Source organism: Notechis scutatus, chromosome 8, assembly GCF_049901735.1.
Source record: "Notechis scutatus isolate UNSWTSFEM ecotype Mainland chromosome 8, rNotScu1.2, whole genome shotgun sequence".
Taxonomy (NCBI): Eukaryota; Metazoa; Chordata; class Lepidosauria; order Squamata; family Elapidae; genus Notechis; species Notechis scutatus.
In genome coordinates, this window is record NC_142016.1 from 23274943 (window position 1) to 23290408 (window position 15466).

The following is a 15466-nucleotide window of genomic DNA, read 5'->3' on the forward strand; positions in this document are numbered from 1 at the left end:
TCTTTGATTCTTCCCTTGGAGCTTTGATTGCCTTATTGAATCCACCATTTTTTATTTCTTTTCCCTGGAGCTTTGATTGCCTCATTGCGACCGCCATTTTTATTTCTTTGACCCTCCCCTGGTCTTTGATTGCCTCATTGCGACCACCATTTTGACTTCTTTGACTCTTCCCTGGTCTTTGATTGCCTTATTGCATCCACCATGTTTTATTTCTTTTCCCTGGAGGTTTGATTGACTCATTGCGACTGCCATTTTGACTTCTTTGACCCTCCCCTGGTCTTTGATTGCCTCATTGCATCCACCATTTTTATTTCTTTGACCCTCCCCTGGTCTTTGATTGCCTCATTGCATCCACCATTTTTATTTCTTTGACCCTCCCCTGGTCTTTGATTGCCTCATTGCGACCCCCATTTTTATTTCTTTGACCCTCCCCTGGTCTTTGATTGCCTCATTGCGACCCCAATTTTTATTTCTTTGACCCTCCCATGGTCTTTGATTGCCTCATTGCGACCCCCATTTTTATTTCTTTGACCCTCCCATGGTCTTTGATTGCCTCATTGCGACCACCATTTTGACTTCTTTGACCCTTCTGTGGAGCTTTGATTGCCTCCTTGTAACCGCCATTTTGACTTATTTCATCATGCCCTGTGTTTCGATTGCCTCATTGCGACCGCCATTTTGACTTCTTTGACTCTTCCCTGGTCTTTGATTGCCTCATTGCGACCACCATTTTGACTTCTTTGACTCTTCTGTGGAGCTTTGATTGCCTCATTGCATCCGCCATTTTTATTTCTTTGACCCTCCCCTGGTCTTTGATTGACTCATTGCATCCACCATGTTTTATTTCTTTTCCCTGGAGCTTCGATTGACTGATTGCGACCACCATTTTGACTTCTTTGACTCTTCCCTGGTCTTTGATTGACTCATTGCATCCACCATGTTTTATTTCTTTTCCCTGGAGCTTCGATTGACTGATTGCGACCACCATTTTGACTTCTTTGACTCTTCCCTGGTCTTTGATTGACTCATTGCATCCACCATGTTTTATTTCTTTTCCTGGAGCTTCGATTGACTGATTGCGACTACCATTTTGACTTCTTTGACTCTTCCCTGGTCTTTGATTGACTCATTGCATCCACCATGTTTTATTTCTTTTCCCTGGAGCTTCGATTGACTGATTGCGGCCGCCATTTTGACTTCTTTGACTCTTCCCTGGTCTTTGATTGCCTCATTGCGACCACCATTTTGACTTCTTTGACTCTTCTGTGGAGCTTTGATTGCCTCATTGCATCCGCCATTTTTATTTCTTTGACCCTCCCCTGGTCTTTGATTGACTCATTGCATCCACCATGTTTTATTTCTTTTCCCTGGAGCTTCGATTGACTGATTGCGGCCGCCATTTTGACTTCTTTGACTCTTCCCTGGTCTTTGATTGCCTCATTGCGACCACCATTTTGACTTCTTTGACTCTTCTGTGGAGCTTTGATTGCCTCATTGCATCCGCCATTTTTATTTCTTTGACCCTCCCCTGGTCTTTGATTGACTCATTGCATCCACCATGTTTTATTTCTTTTCCCTGGAGCTTCGATTGACTGATTGCGACCACCATTTTGACTTCTTTGACTCTTCCCTGGTCTTTGATTGACTCATTGCATCCACCATGTTTTATTTCTTTTCCCTGGAGCTTCGATTGACTGATTGCGACCACCATTTTGACTTCTTTGACTCTTCCCTGGTCTTTGATTGACTCATTGCATCCACCATGTTTTATTTCTTTTCCTGGAGCTTCGATTGACTGATTGCGACTACCATTTTGACTTCTTTGACTCTTCCCTGGTCTTTGATTGACTCATTGCATCCACCATGTTTTATTTCTTTTCCCTGGAGCTTCGATTGACTGATTGCGGCCGCCATTTTGACTTCTTTGACTCTTCCCTGGTCTTTGATTGCCTCATTGCGACCACCATTTTTATTTCTTTGACCCTTCGCTGGCACTTTGATTGCCTCCTTGTAACCGCCATTTTGACTTATTTCATCATGCCCTGTGTTTCGATTGCCTCATTGCCACCGCCATCTTGACTTCTTTGACCCTGCCCTTGGTATACTTTGATTGCATCCTCGTCATCCCCTCTTCTTAACTTTTGTACCGGACAGAGGACACAGTTTGTTGGCTTAGTAGTTCCTGTGGCAACTATTTGGGCTCTGCGTGCCCCCCGTCTCTCTCTCCACCCCTGGGACTTTCCCTAGCTCTGCTGGTGGCAAAAACTCAAGAGTCACTTCCTCAAACAATTGCTCAAGAGAACTTGCTTCATGGTCAGCAAAGCCGGATTAGAAGCACCGAACCCACAGTAAGAGAGGAGGAAACTGGGGTCAGGGCTCGTGGCTTTGTTCTGACGTCTTTGTTTGGAGCGTAGAGCAACAGGGATGGAAGGGACCTTGAGGTCGTCTAGTCCAACCCCCTGCTCAAGCAAGAGATTCTCATCTACATCATTCCTTTATGCATCATACCAGTGGTTCTCAACCTAAAGAATAACATTTCTTCAAGGCTTTGCATCACCCCCCTGTGATGACTTTGTGGCCCCCTCCAAGGGGTCCACGGGCCACTGGCTGAATGAGAGCCACGGCCTTCTCCATCATCTATGTGCTGTGTTCACATAAGGTGTTCAAAGTAGGATAATTTGAGCCTGGTCTTTTGCTCCTAGGGTGAGAATTTTGAGATGATCCATTGATTTGTTTTCTTGGCCACCTATGGGGAAATCCACTCTGACATCAAAGGTCAAAGGCCAACTTATCCTTTCCTGCTTCTTTGAAGTTCAACTTTCACTTTCTGAGAGTATCGTAGTTACTGTGGTTTGCACAGTTCTGATCTTTGGAGGTATATAGACTAGTGTTCCTCAACCTTTATAACTTTAAGATGAAGGACGGCTGCAGGTTTTGGGTCTGGCTAGTCTAAGGAAAAGAAGAATTAGGGATGACAGGATAGCAGTATTCCAGTATTTGAAGGGCTGCCACAAAGAAGAGGGGTTCATATTATCCCCCCAAAGCACCAGAAGGCAGGACAAGAAATAATGGATGGAAACTTATCAAAGAGAGGAGCAACCTGGAATTTAGGAGAAATTTCCTAACAGTGAGGACAATTCACCAATGGAACAGCTTGCCACCAGGAATTGTGGGTGTTCCATCACTGGAAGTTTTTAAGAAGAGACTGGACAGTCACTTGTCTGAGATGGTATAGGTTCTCCTGCTTGAGCAGAGGGCTGGACTAGAAGACCTCCAAGGTCCCTTCCAGCTCTATTTTAATTCTGTATGGACTTCAACTCCCAGAATTCTCCAGCTAGCCAGGGAGAAGCAGAAAAATTGACACTGTATTTTGCTATCCTGTTTCCCCACTCTCTCGCCTACCTTAAATGGATCTCCAGTAAAAGTTTAGACTCCTAAACTGCACATGGCCCCTTGGTTTGGAAACAAACTACCATTAGTTCTCATTTAGTGACCATCTCTCTCCGGCAATTGTTCTGACGTTGAGGGGGGGGAAAAATAACTCTGCAACCATTCCTCACGTTTAAAACCTTCCCAGGTCTGCCAAGCAAAACACAGCTGAAGTCAGACCCGAAAAATCATGATGATTGCATTTGGTGGCTGCTCCGTTTAATGACCAAGTGGCTAATTGTGGTAGCTAAGCGAGGACTCCTTGCCTTTCGTTCACTTCTGTAAAAGTGTTTCTCTGCGGTGGGTGGGTGGGTGGGTGGTTTTATTTTTTTACAATTGATGACTTTAACGATTGTTTTGAACTTTTTATGTTGTGAGCCATCCAGAGTTGCTGGATGCGAGATGGATGGCAAATAAAACTTCATTCATTTTATACACGTCATTTATTTTCAGTAAATGCATGCATGACTGCATGACTGCATGAATCCATGCATGCATGATGGAAGGAATGAAACGTTTGCAAAGGCGAGCTGTGCCTTCCTCACAGAAGTCTGCCTGCATTTCCTGCATGCTAGCAATCTTACTGGGAAGGGGCGAGAGGGGTACGTCTTTGGGTTGCACCTGTCCCCCACGTGGCTCCCATTCCACCCCCTGCCATCATTTCCTTCTCTGTTTCTTATAAACCTTCATATAAACCCAGTCCCCCCCCCACTTTTCTGAGAAACCCCCAGCTGCATGAGTGCAGGCAGGTGTAAGGGATGCGGTCTGATCATGGGAACTCAGCTGGCTTCCTCCGAATCGGATGAGTAAGAGCTGTTGAGACGAAGCCGGAGCGAGCTGCCGGGCATTGCCATGGCCGCGGTTCCTCGGAAGAGCACCGAGGACAGTGGGCTCTGCCTTGTGGGTGTCTCTGTTTGTTGTGTGTTGGCTTCCTCTGCAAGCGGGTGCCGTTACCCAGAAATGACCCGGGTAGCCCAACCAGCTTTCTCCCCCACCCCACCAATCAAGCGTGGGAGACGCTGTGCATGAAAATGCGCGTTCCTGTAGCAGAAACCTTAATCCCCGCGCGTTCAATTCAGGGGTTGGATTTAGATTCGGACTGATTTTTTACTCATTTTTTAAAATTTATTTTAGTTTTTTTTTATATGGCCGCCCATCTGAGCAAGGGACACCGGAGGGCGAATTGTCTTAAAACAAAAAGGCGGCTTTGTTTTTGTTTTTTTGTTTTGTTTTCATTTTCATTTCTTGCACTTTTTCTAAAATTTTCTTTCTTTCCTTTTTTCTTACTTAATGCTACATTGGTTTGCATGACTTTTTTAAAATCCGTTTTAAAAGGTTTGGTAAAAATTCTAGACGGGTCTGGGCGTATCGAGGCTCATCTGGTGTGTGTGTGTGTGTGTGTGTGTGTGTTTGTGTGTGTGTATGCGTGTGTAAATAAGCCCTTTACAGAAAAACCCAGGGGCTTTAACTGAATAAATTTAGCTGCCATTAAGGCACCAGGCTAGAAAGTGAAAGATTGTGAGTTCTAGTTCTGCCATAGGCATGAAAAACATATGAGTGTCTTTGGGCCAATCATCAGGAGATGGTGAGTTCTAGTCCCACCTTAGGCATGGAAGCCGACTGGGTAACTTTGGCCCAATTACCAGGAGACAGTAAATTCTAGTCCTACCTTAGACATGAAAGCTGATTGGGTGACTTTGGGTCAATAATCAGGAGGCTGTGAATTCTAGTCCTTTCTTATGCACAAAAAAGCCAGCTGGGTGACTTTGGGCCAGTCCCTTTCTCTCAGCCCAAGCCACCTCACAGGGTTGTTGTTTTAGGGAAAATAGAAGGGAGGAAGTTGGGCTGGATATATTCCCCTCCTTGAGTTAATTTTAGAAATAATAAACATAGGAAAGGAAGGAAGGAAGGAAGGAAGGAAGGAAGAAAGAAAGAAAGAAAGAAAGAAAGAAAGAAAGAAAGAAAGAAAGAAAGAAAGAAAGAAAGAAAGAAGAAAGAAAGAAAGAAAGAAAGAAAGAAAGAAAGAAAGAAAGAAAGAAAGAAAGAAAGAAAGAAAGAAAGAAAGAAAGAAAGAAAGAAAGAAATATTAATAATTCCATGTATTCTCTGGCGGTGATCAATCCCTTTTCTTACCCCCCCTTCCAGACTCCTTTACACTTGGCAGTTATCATAGCTCAGCCTTCCCTGGTGAAACTCCTACTGTCTCACGGAGCATCTCCCATGGTGCTGGACCGGCATGGACAATCTGCTCTCCATCTGGCTTGTGAACACAGCAGCCTCCGGTGCCTGCAGGAGTTGTTGGAGGGAAATCCAGCCACACTGGATCTCGAGGCCCGGAATTTCGAGGGTGAGCGAGGGAGACCTAATCGGTTGACATGACGAAATAAGATCGTCGAAAAATTCCAGACGATTTAAAGAGTTTGTAGCAGAGTCCTCGAATTATAACCTTTCGTTTACTGACTGGTACTGAAAGAAAGGACTTTATGATCCGTCTTCACACTGAACAATCCTCATAGCATCCCCTGTAACCGTGCGATCAAAAATTGGGCACATGTATTTATAACCAATGCAGCTGAAGGGATTCTGGTAGTGACCCCCATTTAAATCATGAGTCTCGAGCCAAACTTCCAAAACTTCGAAAGGATTTATTGGGAGTTAAAATGTCCGGCACTGCCTGGGTGTAGCCAACTCTGAGACACATAATTCATTGTCACCCTTCACCCTGGTTTTTCCCCACCCCCTGGGTGTATCATAATTCATATTCTCCAACTAGACACATCCATAACCCAGAGTCATCAGTCATGTTCTCCAGTTAGATATTTGCCCAGCAGAAACTTCAGTCACCTAGTTACTATCTTTGAAAAACTATTTAGGGAATGCACTTTTGATTTCCAAGCTGCCGCACTTGCTCTTTCAAACCCCTTCCTCCCCCCGATTTCTGTTAGCAACTCTAAAAAGACCATGGAAATATTTTATGAGTTGACAACAGCATCTTTTGGTCACGTGATCGCCATTTGCAGCCTTCCCAGCCAATGAGCAAGTCAAGGTGGGCGGAGCCATATTTGCTTAAGGACCGTGTGATTCGTTTCGCAACGGTAGCAAAAAAAGGTCACAAAATGGCGTGGGACTCACTCAATAACTGCCTTGCTTAGCAATTGACATTTGAGTCCCTTTTCTGGTAAGACCTCGACTTACAGCAGTTCCTTTAGGGACCTTTTAAAGTTACACTGCTGAAAAAAAGCGGCTTATGAGCATTTTTCACACGACAGTTGTAACATCCTCCTAGTCGTGTGATCAAAATTCAGGTGCTTGGCAACTGATTCATATTTATGACAGTTGTAGTTTCCCGGGGTCATGTGATCTCTTTTTATGACCTTCTAACCAACAGGGAAGCCAGCTTCACTTAACAACCGTGTTCCTAACTTCACAACTGCAATGATTCCCTTAGCAACTATAGCAAGAAATGGAGTCAAACTCGCTTAGCAACAGAAAGGTTGGGCTTATTTGTGGTCATTAAGTCGAGGGCTGCCTGTATTTGGAATCATTGACGAAATGGCAAATGGGCAAGAACTGTTTTTCGTTTTTGAAATGTCCCTATTGTGTTCCCCCTTGTTGTCTTCGAATAGGTTTTACCCCGTTGCATTTAGCTGTTGCATCTTTAAATCGTGACATTGTTCTTGCTTTGCTGGATCACGGGGCAGATGTAGATGCTGTGGTAAGTATGGAGTTCAAGAGGTTATTGTCAAGCGCCCGGGAAGTCAGGAGATTCAGGCAGTTCAATGAGTATAAAGATTTATTGCAAGTTCTCGACAAGAATTTGGCCAACTGGCGGTTAAGGGAAATGAGAGGGAAATAAGAGAGGCATTCAAGGTGGGCTGGACTTAGATCTGTTACCTGGACACGCAGGGACTGGTGACTTATGACACGTTTGACGCCTCCCTCAGGCTCAGCCTGGTCATCTCTTACAGATATTGGGTATTGTTCATTTTGATGGTGTGGGAAGGAAGAAATGAGCTGAGAGAAACTGCACAAAAACTCCACTAATCTCTGTGATTGATTACAAGCCATGAATGATTAAAGGATGAAATGGAGGGACCTGTTAGAGAACCGTAAAGTTACATGATATTTTGCGTGTATTTGCTTCAGTGAAACTCGGGATGGTTAAATGAAACTCGGGAGGTGTTCTGATTAATGGGAAAGTTTGTTTTACAAAAGTAAACAAAAAGAACTTTAAATGAATAAGCAGAGGAAAAATTCCGGGAGACGGGTTGTGGTATAGGATGATACAATTTTAAACAACTGACTGGTGGAGGATTGGAATTTTTAAAAGGAATGTTTGAGTAGATGTAGGAAAGGACAAGGAGGAAAACAGACCAAAAAAGGCCCAAGCTAGAGTTGAGTGGCTATATTTTGTTATGATGCCATCTTACTTTGATACATTTTTTTATGAAGAGTTAATGAATTTGCAATAAAGTTACACTCTTTCCCTTCAAGTTAGCTCTTCATTTTTGTTATGTTTGGCTACCTGCAAACTTGCATCTTGCACTAGTACAACAGTGCATAATACAACAGAATTCCATTGGAATAAAGCAAAATTATTATGTTTTTCCATGAGAACTTAAGTGGCCCTAATACGTTGCCTGTTTCAGAGTTACTGGTTCCCCATAGTGTTCCCCAATGTTTCTATGGGAATTCAGACTTCAGACCTTTGGATAATTTTTTGATGAGGAGTTAATGAATTTGAAATAAATTGTTAGTGTGCATGTTTGGGAGTTTACTGTACAACAGAATTACATTATAGCAAAATTATTGTTTTTCCCCATGAGAATTTAAGCCTCATACATTATCTATTTCAAAGTTATTGGTTTCCAACAGTGTTCCCCACTGTATGGGAATTCAGACTTCAGAGCATCATAGAAGACTGTGCTAATATTAACTACTGTTTTTTAAAGAGTAAATGGAGAAAAGGGAAAGAATAATGGTTTCGGAATTGTAAATTTAATTAATGTTCCCAACCTAATGCCAGTTGTAACCAACCCTTATTGACTCTTGTTTTTAGGATATAAAGAGTGGCCGATCTCCACTACTTCATGCTGTGGAGAACAATAATTTGGATATGGTGGAGTTGTTGCTACAGGTAAGGATGATTTGCCTTTCTTGAGAAAAATCCTCTTTTAGCCTTAAACTATTTATTTTTTTTAAAGAAACACAAGAAAAATATTTTGACAATTGTTTGATTCCAATAAACAATAGTTTAGTGCAAATTATATGGAAAGATTCAAACCTGGCCACTTTAAGCTCTGTGGACTTCAACTCCCAGAATTCCCTAGCCTGCATGGCCGGCTGGAGAATCCTGGGAGTTGAAGTCCACACAACTTAAAGTAGTCAAATCTGAGGAAACACTGACAAACTTCCACTTCCCCAAACTATCATTTATTTTGTCATCTGGGGTCAATGAATACGATTATCATAAACCATGTAGCAATACCGCCACTCGGTAACCATGACTTTAAATGCGGCTTGTTTGTAATAAACCATTGTTAACATTGACCAAGGTTTTCACACGGTGGCAGAAAAGTTGTAAACCAATCCAGCCTAGAATTGTAAGGACCGGCAAATACGAAATTGATCCCTGAGCAAATATTTTCCGTTCCATAAGTCCCATCTTATCTTTTCATTTCCTCAAATGCCCTGAATTTTTGGCAAGCGTGCATGCAGACTTTCTGCGACCTCGGTGGTTGCGCATCCTTAAAGTGTTGTGTGTGTGTGTGTGTTGTGCCCGTTTTACAGCATGGCGCCAATGTGAATGCCCAATCCTACGGGGGCAATACAGCCCTCCACACAGCTAGCGGAAGGGGCCTGTTGGACATGCTGCGGCTTCTGGTGAGGAACGGGGCGGACGGCAGCCTGAAAAATTACCACAACGACACTGCCTTGACGATAGCAAAGAACAAAAGGGTGAGATGATACTACGGAGTGAATTTGTGTACGTCTGACTAAGAACTACAGTACAGGTGGTCCTCGACTTACAACAGTTCACTTAGTGACCGTTCAACGTTACGACGCCACTGGAAAAAGGGACTTACGACCATTTTTTCACACTTACGGCTGATCCGCGTCCCACGCCCGTGGTCCCATGCCCGAAATTCAGAAGGTTGGCAAAACTGACTCAACTTGACAACGATTGCAGATTCCCAGGGTCTCATGATCTGCTTTTGCGACCTTCTAACATAGTCAACAGGGAAGCCAGGTTCATTTAACAACTGTGTTACTCACTTAACGACTGCAGTGATTCACTTTAACAACTGTGGCCGGAAAGGGCCCGCGTGAAGGCTCGGGGAGAGTGAAAAACGGGCCTCCCAGAGGCTCCAGAAGGCCGGAAACGGGACCCATTTTTGGCCTCCAGAGCTGAAGGGGAGGCCATTTTCACCCTCCCGGAGGCTCGAGAAAACAGCCCCACCTGCCATGGTGCAGGAGGCCAATTAGGCCACGCCCACCATGGCCACACCCACCCAGCAACTGGGTAGAAAATCTGTTGCTAAAATTTTTGAACCTCACCCCAGTCGTGACTGCAGAAGACCATTAGGGGAGCAAGAGGGGAAATATTATCCCAGAAATGTGGACAAAGGGATCGAGAGAGAGACGCAAAGCAATTGCTTTGTAATCTGGGACAAAGGACAGGAAGCAGAAAGCGGTGTTTACAAGGGGAGGGACGTCATTCAAGTCAGACTGGTTAAACCGTTTCCTCAAAGTTAACAACAGGAGGATACAAGAGGCGCATCTTTGGTGTAAATGCAGTGGGGCTTTGGTAGGTGATTTCCCCCACGGATGGTGACCCGGGTTCATTACAGGCGGACTTAACATCCACGATTGAGCCCAACATTTCTGTGCTAAGCGAGACGTTAAGTAAACTTTGCCCATTTTTCTCGCCACAATTGTTAAGTGAAGTACTGCATTTGTTAAATTAGTAACTCGGTTGTTAAGGGAATCTGGCTGCCCCTTCACTTGTCGGAAGGGATCACATGACTCTGGGACATGGCAATCATTACGAATGTGAGCCAGTTGCCAAGTGTCCAAATATTGATCACAGAACTATGGGGATGGTGCCAAAAATGATGTGAAAAATGGTCGCAAGTGTTCTGACCAAGGCTTCCTAGACCGTAACTATGCACGCGCTTATTTTAAAAACAAGTCTTATTTTATTGCAATGCTGGGAATTATTTTCATTCCCAGCCGGTAATTAATCTCAAACAATCCCTCGAGATAAGCACCCACCTTTCTTTTCTGTGAATTGCTGCCGATAACAGAAATGTCCAACAAACTAGGGGAAAAAAACCAATCGAAGTACAAAGAGCTTCAAGAATGAGTCTGAACCGAACGAACGACTTTGCTTCCTGCAAAGGTTTCATCATCTTTGCCTGTCCTTGATCCCTTATGGGAGGGGCCATCACCTCCCAGCCTTACTCCCGAGTCGCCCCTTTTGTTTCAGCTGCTCTCACCTTCTGGCAGCTCTGTGCACACGCACACTGGGAACCAGGCTCCCCTGGGTCCTTGGCCTCACTGCTGCCAGACTCTGGAGGCTCCGGAGTCAGCACCCCACTCCCAGATGGTCCTGGCCCCATCTCTGCATCGGATGCAGGACCCTCATCCGAGTCCTCCCCAGACTCCTGGACTGGTCCCCTTTCTTCTGTTCGATTTCGCTGCCGTCTGCACAGGCTGCCGGCGAACTAAGTCATTTTTTTTCAATGCCGTTGTAACTTGCGGTCACTAAATGAACTGTTGTAAGATGAGGATTTCCTGTTTTGCATGAATCTGGATGGAGGGGGAGAGAAGCGTTTTTAAGCCCTACCCAAATATTGTCCCAACCCTGAGATCCTATGATTTATCTATGAAAAATGATCGATTTGGGATTGCCCAAAAACCCCAATCTTGCTTGAAGCAAACCGTTTCTGCTGAATAGTACCCAGCCCAGAGAGAAAACTACAGGTAGTCCTTGACTTACAACCATTCATTTCATGACCATTCAAACTTACAGCAGCCCTGAAAAAAATGCGACTTACGACCGTTCCTCGCGCTTACTCCTGTCACCGTGTTCCCACAGTCATATTCAGGGGCTTGCCATGTATTTACAACGGTTGTAGCAGCATCTCACGGCACTGTCATTAACCTTTGCGACTTTCCCACCCAGGTCCTGACAAGGAATGTCAGGGGCAGAAGCCTGATTCACTTCATTTAACCGTGACATTCACTTCATAGTTGCAGGGGTTCGCTGAACAACCGTCTCCAAAAATGGCCATATAATCAGGCGTAACTCAATTAAACATCAACTTCCTTAGCAACCAGAAATTCTGGTTCCTGTTCTGGTGGTGAGATGAGGGTTCTCCTCTCCTTACCTTACGACCTTAAATTTTACCTAAATTTAATCAAAATTTAGATCCTTATTACCTGTTGCTAGTTTTCTCATCGCGAATCCTTGGAAAACCGAAAGGTTGAAGGTTATCCACAAATTAACGTCCACTTGTTTATGTGACTGCTTGAGGTTACAACGGGGAATTCACTAGGGGTCCTCATAGTTGAGATTGTTGTAGTTGTCATAACACCCCCACGGTCACAGGATCGCAATTTCGGGCACGCAGCAACCGGTACGCAATGACAACGTTGCCACGTTCGGCCATCACAGAATCGCTTTCTCCGACCTTCCCTGACAGCTTCTGATATGCGAAGTCAGTGGGGAAGCCTGCAGGAGGTTGAAGGCATAGTCAGGTGACCTCAGGCTTAAGGAACCTGTACAGTGGTGGAATTCAAAATAGTTTGCTACTGGTTCTGTGGGCGTGGCTTGGTGGGCGTGGCAGGGGAAGGATACTGCAAAATCCCCATTCCCTCCCCACCTCACTAACCTGCTTTCCAGCTCCGTTGTCCTGTGCAGGCCAACCAAAGAAGACCCAGCCGATCAGCTGGGACTCGGGAGGCAGAGGATAGATGGGGGCGGGGCCAGTGAGAGGTGGTATTTGCCGGTTCTCCAAACTACTCCAAATTTTCACTACCGGTTCTCCAGAACTGGTCAGAACCTGCTGAATACTACCTCTGAACCTGTGGTAATCCGTTCAGTGATGGCAACTGACAGCGGCAGATCCAGTCTTTCGGTAGAAACAGTACAACATGTCACCATCTCCTTCTCTTTTGGATCTCCAGGTGATTGACATCCTGAAAGGAAAAGCTGTCCGGCCTATCCCACACCCCGAAAACAGCCATGATGGATCGTCCCCCACAGTCAGCGCTGGCAGCTCTCCAGGCCTTCGGACCCACAGCCGTAAGTAATTTCTTCCCCAAATAGGCAGCCTGGATTTTGTGCCACGCTTCAACTGCCTCCTTGGCAGTGGTGGGATTCAAAAACTTTTACTACCGGTTCTGTGGACGTGGCATGGCAGGTGTGGCGTGGCTTGGTGGGCGTGGCAGGGGAAGGATACTGCAAAATCCCCTTTCCCTCCCCACCCCACTAACCTGCTTTCCAGCTCCGTTCTCCTGTGAAGGGCAACCAAAGGAGACCCAGCCAATCAACTGGGACTCAATGGGAGGCAGAGAATGGATGGGGGCAGAGCCAGTGAGAAGCAGGGCTTGCTGGTTCTCCGAACTACTCAAAACTTCCGCTACTGGTTTTCCAGAACTGGTCAGAACCTGCTGAATACCACCTCTGGATCACGTTGATGTTCCTCAAAACAGTTTGCTCACAAGAGCAATATGTCTTTTATGCTAGGTCCATAATTAATTCCCATTTAGGCATGGTCATTCCTTCTTCCATCTCAGAGGTGTCCAACCTTGGCAACTTTAAGACCCGTGGACTCCAGTTCCCAGAATTCCCCAGCCGGCTGGGGAATTCTGGGAGTTGAAGTCCACAAGTCTTAAAAGTCACCAAGGTTACTCCACCACAACCCAGCCCATAAAATTTAATACGTGTTGAGTTAATCAATGGATTGCCGTTCTAACGGTGCTTTTATCCCCCTTCAGACGTGCTCCACGCTTCACCTGACTCCTGCTCCACCATCCCCAGCCCTGATCACACGCCAAAGCCTCACATAGCAGGCCACTCGCCCAACACAACCACTCTGAGGCCAGAAAGCATTATCGTGACGAATGGACCTTCAACCTCTGCCCCGTTGCCTGGCGTGGAACTGGACAGAAGTTCCCATTCATCCACCCTAGAGCAGCCGATGGGCTTTCCAAGATCCTCCCAGGTTCTCCACCCCGAGAACATGACCGATCCTGCCTTTCACACTGCCCTGTACCCCTTTTCTCCTTCCAGCCCTCACGTCTCCTCCCATCCTCTCCAGTTGCTTCCGATAGGCCTGAACCATCCGGTAGTATCCATGCCGCCAAGAACCCTGGCCAGTCGGATGTCCATGAGGTACCCAGGGATGGACCAGTCACAAAGACTACTGGACTTGGAAGGCCAGGCGGTTCTTGGCTGCGAAGGGCAGTGGCTCCACAGCAGTGACGGTGGCCCTGGGGCCAGCTGACGAGAGGAAGTCCAGAGGCCTCCAGCAGCTTTGTGGGGCAGGATGATTTCTCAAGGGCCATTTCACAAGGCAGAAGAATGAGTCAAGGCGTTGCTGCCGCCGTGGGTTTCCAGCCTGACATTTCTTCACGTTTGCTGCAGACTTGAAACTACCTTCCTTTTCAAATTGACATGTAGCAGAGCCCAGCACACTGAGAATATTATCCACTGAATATAACTCCGCATTGGCAACAGGGAGGGCATCCGGCCAGTAAAAACTCAGCTCCATTCAGTTGCCCAGAATCTACCCCGCAAGGGATTATGGGGTTGTTAAAAGATGATGATGTAGCAGAGCCCAGCCAGCCTGAGATGACCCTTCAGGCGTCAAAAAAAAAAAAAAAATCAACAGTGACCTTCTTGATCCAGCGATATCTCCCTCTCTCCCAATTTCTTTGAATGTACCTCACACCACTATCTGAGCAGAATCTGGGTTGGACCAATTTGGGGGTGAGTGATGGCTCAGCGGTTAAAGACACAAGAGTTTGTCAGCTGAAAAAAAAACTGAGGGGTTCGAGACCTGCGCTCCATACTACAGGGGTGAGTTCCTGTTCCTTGCTCCAGCTCCTGCCCACCTAGCCGTTCGAAAGCGTGCAAATGCGAGTAGATAAATAGGTACCACTCCGGTGGGAAAATAACAGCCTTCCATGCACCTTTGTCGTTATAGCTATGCTGGCCCCGTGGCCATGGAAAATGTCTTCGGACAATCCTGGTTCGCTCGGCCAAGAAACAGAGCTGGGCACCGTGCCCGAGAGTCAGACACGAAATCTTTACCTTTTGTTCAGGGATCATGTTTTAGCTCCAAGGAAGAGGAGCTGTGAAAACTCAAAATCCAAAGCCCAATCCACTCCTCTAAGCTGAGGGCCGAAGGTGACTTTTTGACACAATGCTGGAAGCGACGCTCGAGTGGGGTAAAAAAAAAGCATCCATTTGAACCAATGGTGTTCTTTGTATTTAATAGGCATTAATTTAACTTGAGTGAAGTTAATATGGTCGCTCTGTGTGTATTTAAGCCTTGTGGCTGTGTATTGTGTTAGGGATTGCAATATGATGATGGCACCTTCTTTGGGGTTTTGGGGGGTCTTGTTTACAGGTTGAATTGTGTGCAGCGACATGTGCAGGTGGGATGAAGGAGGGTTGGAAGCCATGAGGCTCTTCCCCAAGGCACCCCCAAATCGCAGGAGTGTGCACAGGTAGTCCTCGATGTATGACTGCAATTGAGCCCAAAATTTCTGTTGTTGAGCGTCGAGACCGTCGCTCAACAGTGAGTTTTGTCCTCCGCCCCCCATTTTACGATCTTCCTTGCCATCGTTGTTAAGTGAGCTGTTGCAGTTCTTAAATCAGTAACACGGTTGTTAAGTGAATCGGGTTTTCCATGCTGACTTGGTTGGTCGCCAAAGGGGATCATGTGATCCCAGGACTCTGCAACCGTCATAAATATGAGTCAGTTCCGGATTTCAGATGGTGTGATCATGGGGATGCCACAAA

At 45.8% G+C, this 15466-nt stretch overlaps 1 protein-coding gene across 3 annotated transcripts in view; it reads left to right on the forward strand.

Annotated features, from left to right (window-relative positions):
• Positions 1-15042, forward strand: part of BCL3 (BCL3 transcription coactivator) — a 26903-nt gene extending 11861 nt beyond the window's left edge. For 2 of the 3 annotated variants that reach the window (XM_087971160.1, XM_087971162.1), the window contains exons 4-9: positions 5575-5776; positions 7056-7144; positions 8489-8566; positions 9220-9387; positions 12622-12739; positions 13435-15042. In XM_087971160.1, the coding sequence (XP_087827286.1) occupies positions 5575-5776; positions 7056-7144; positions 8489-8566; positions 9220-9387; positions 12622-12739; positions 13435-13943 (1164 nt within the window). In that variant the 3' untranslated portion in view covers positions 13944-15042. The remainder of the gene's footprint in view (positions 1-5574; positions 5777-7055; positions 7145-8488; positions 8567-9219; positions 9388-12621; positions 12740-13434) is intronic. The other variant, XR_015750540.1, reaches the window with a different exon arrangement.
• Positions 15043-15466: the final 424 nt, after the last annotated feature.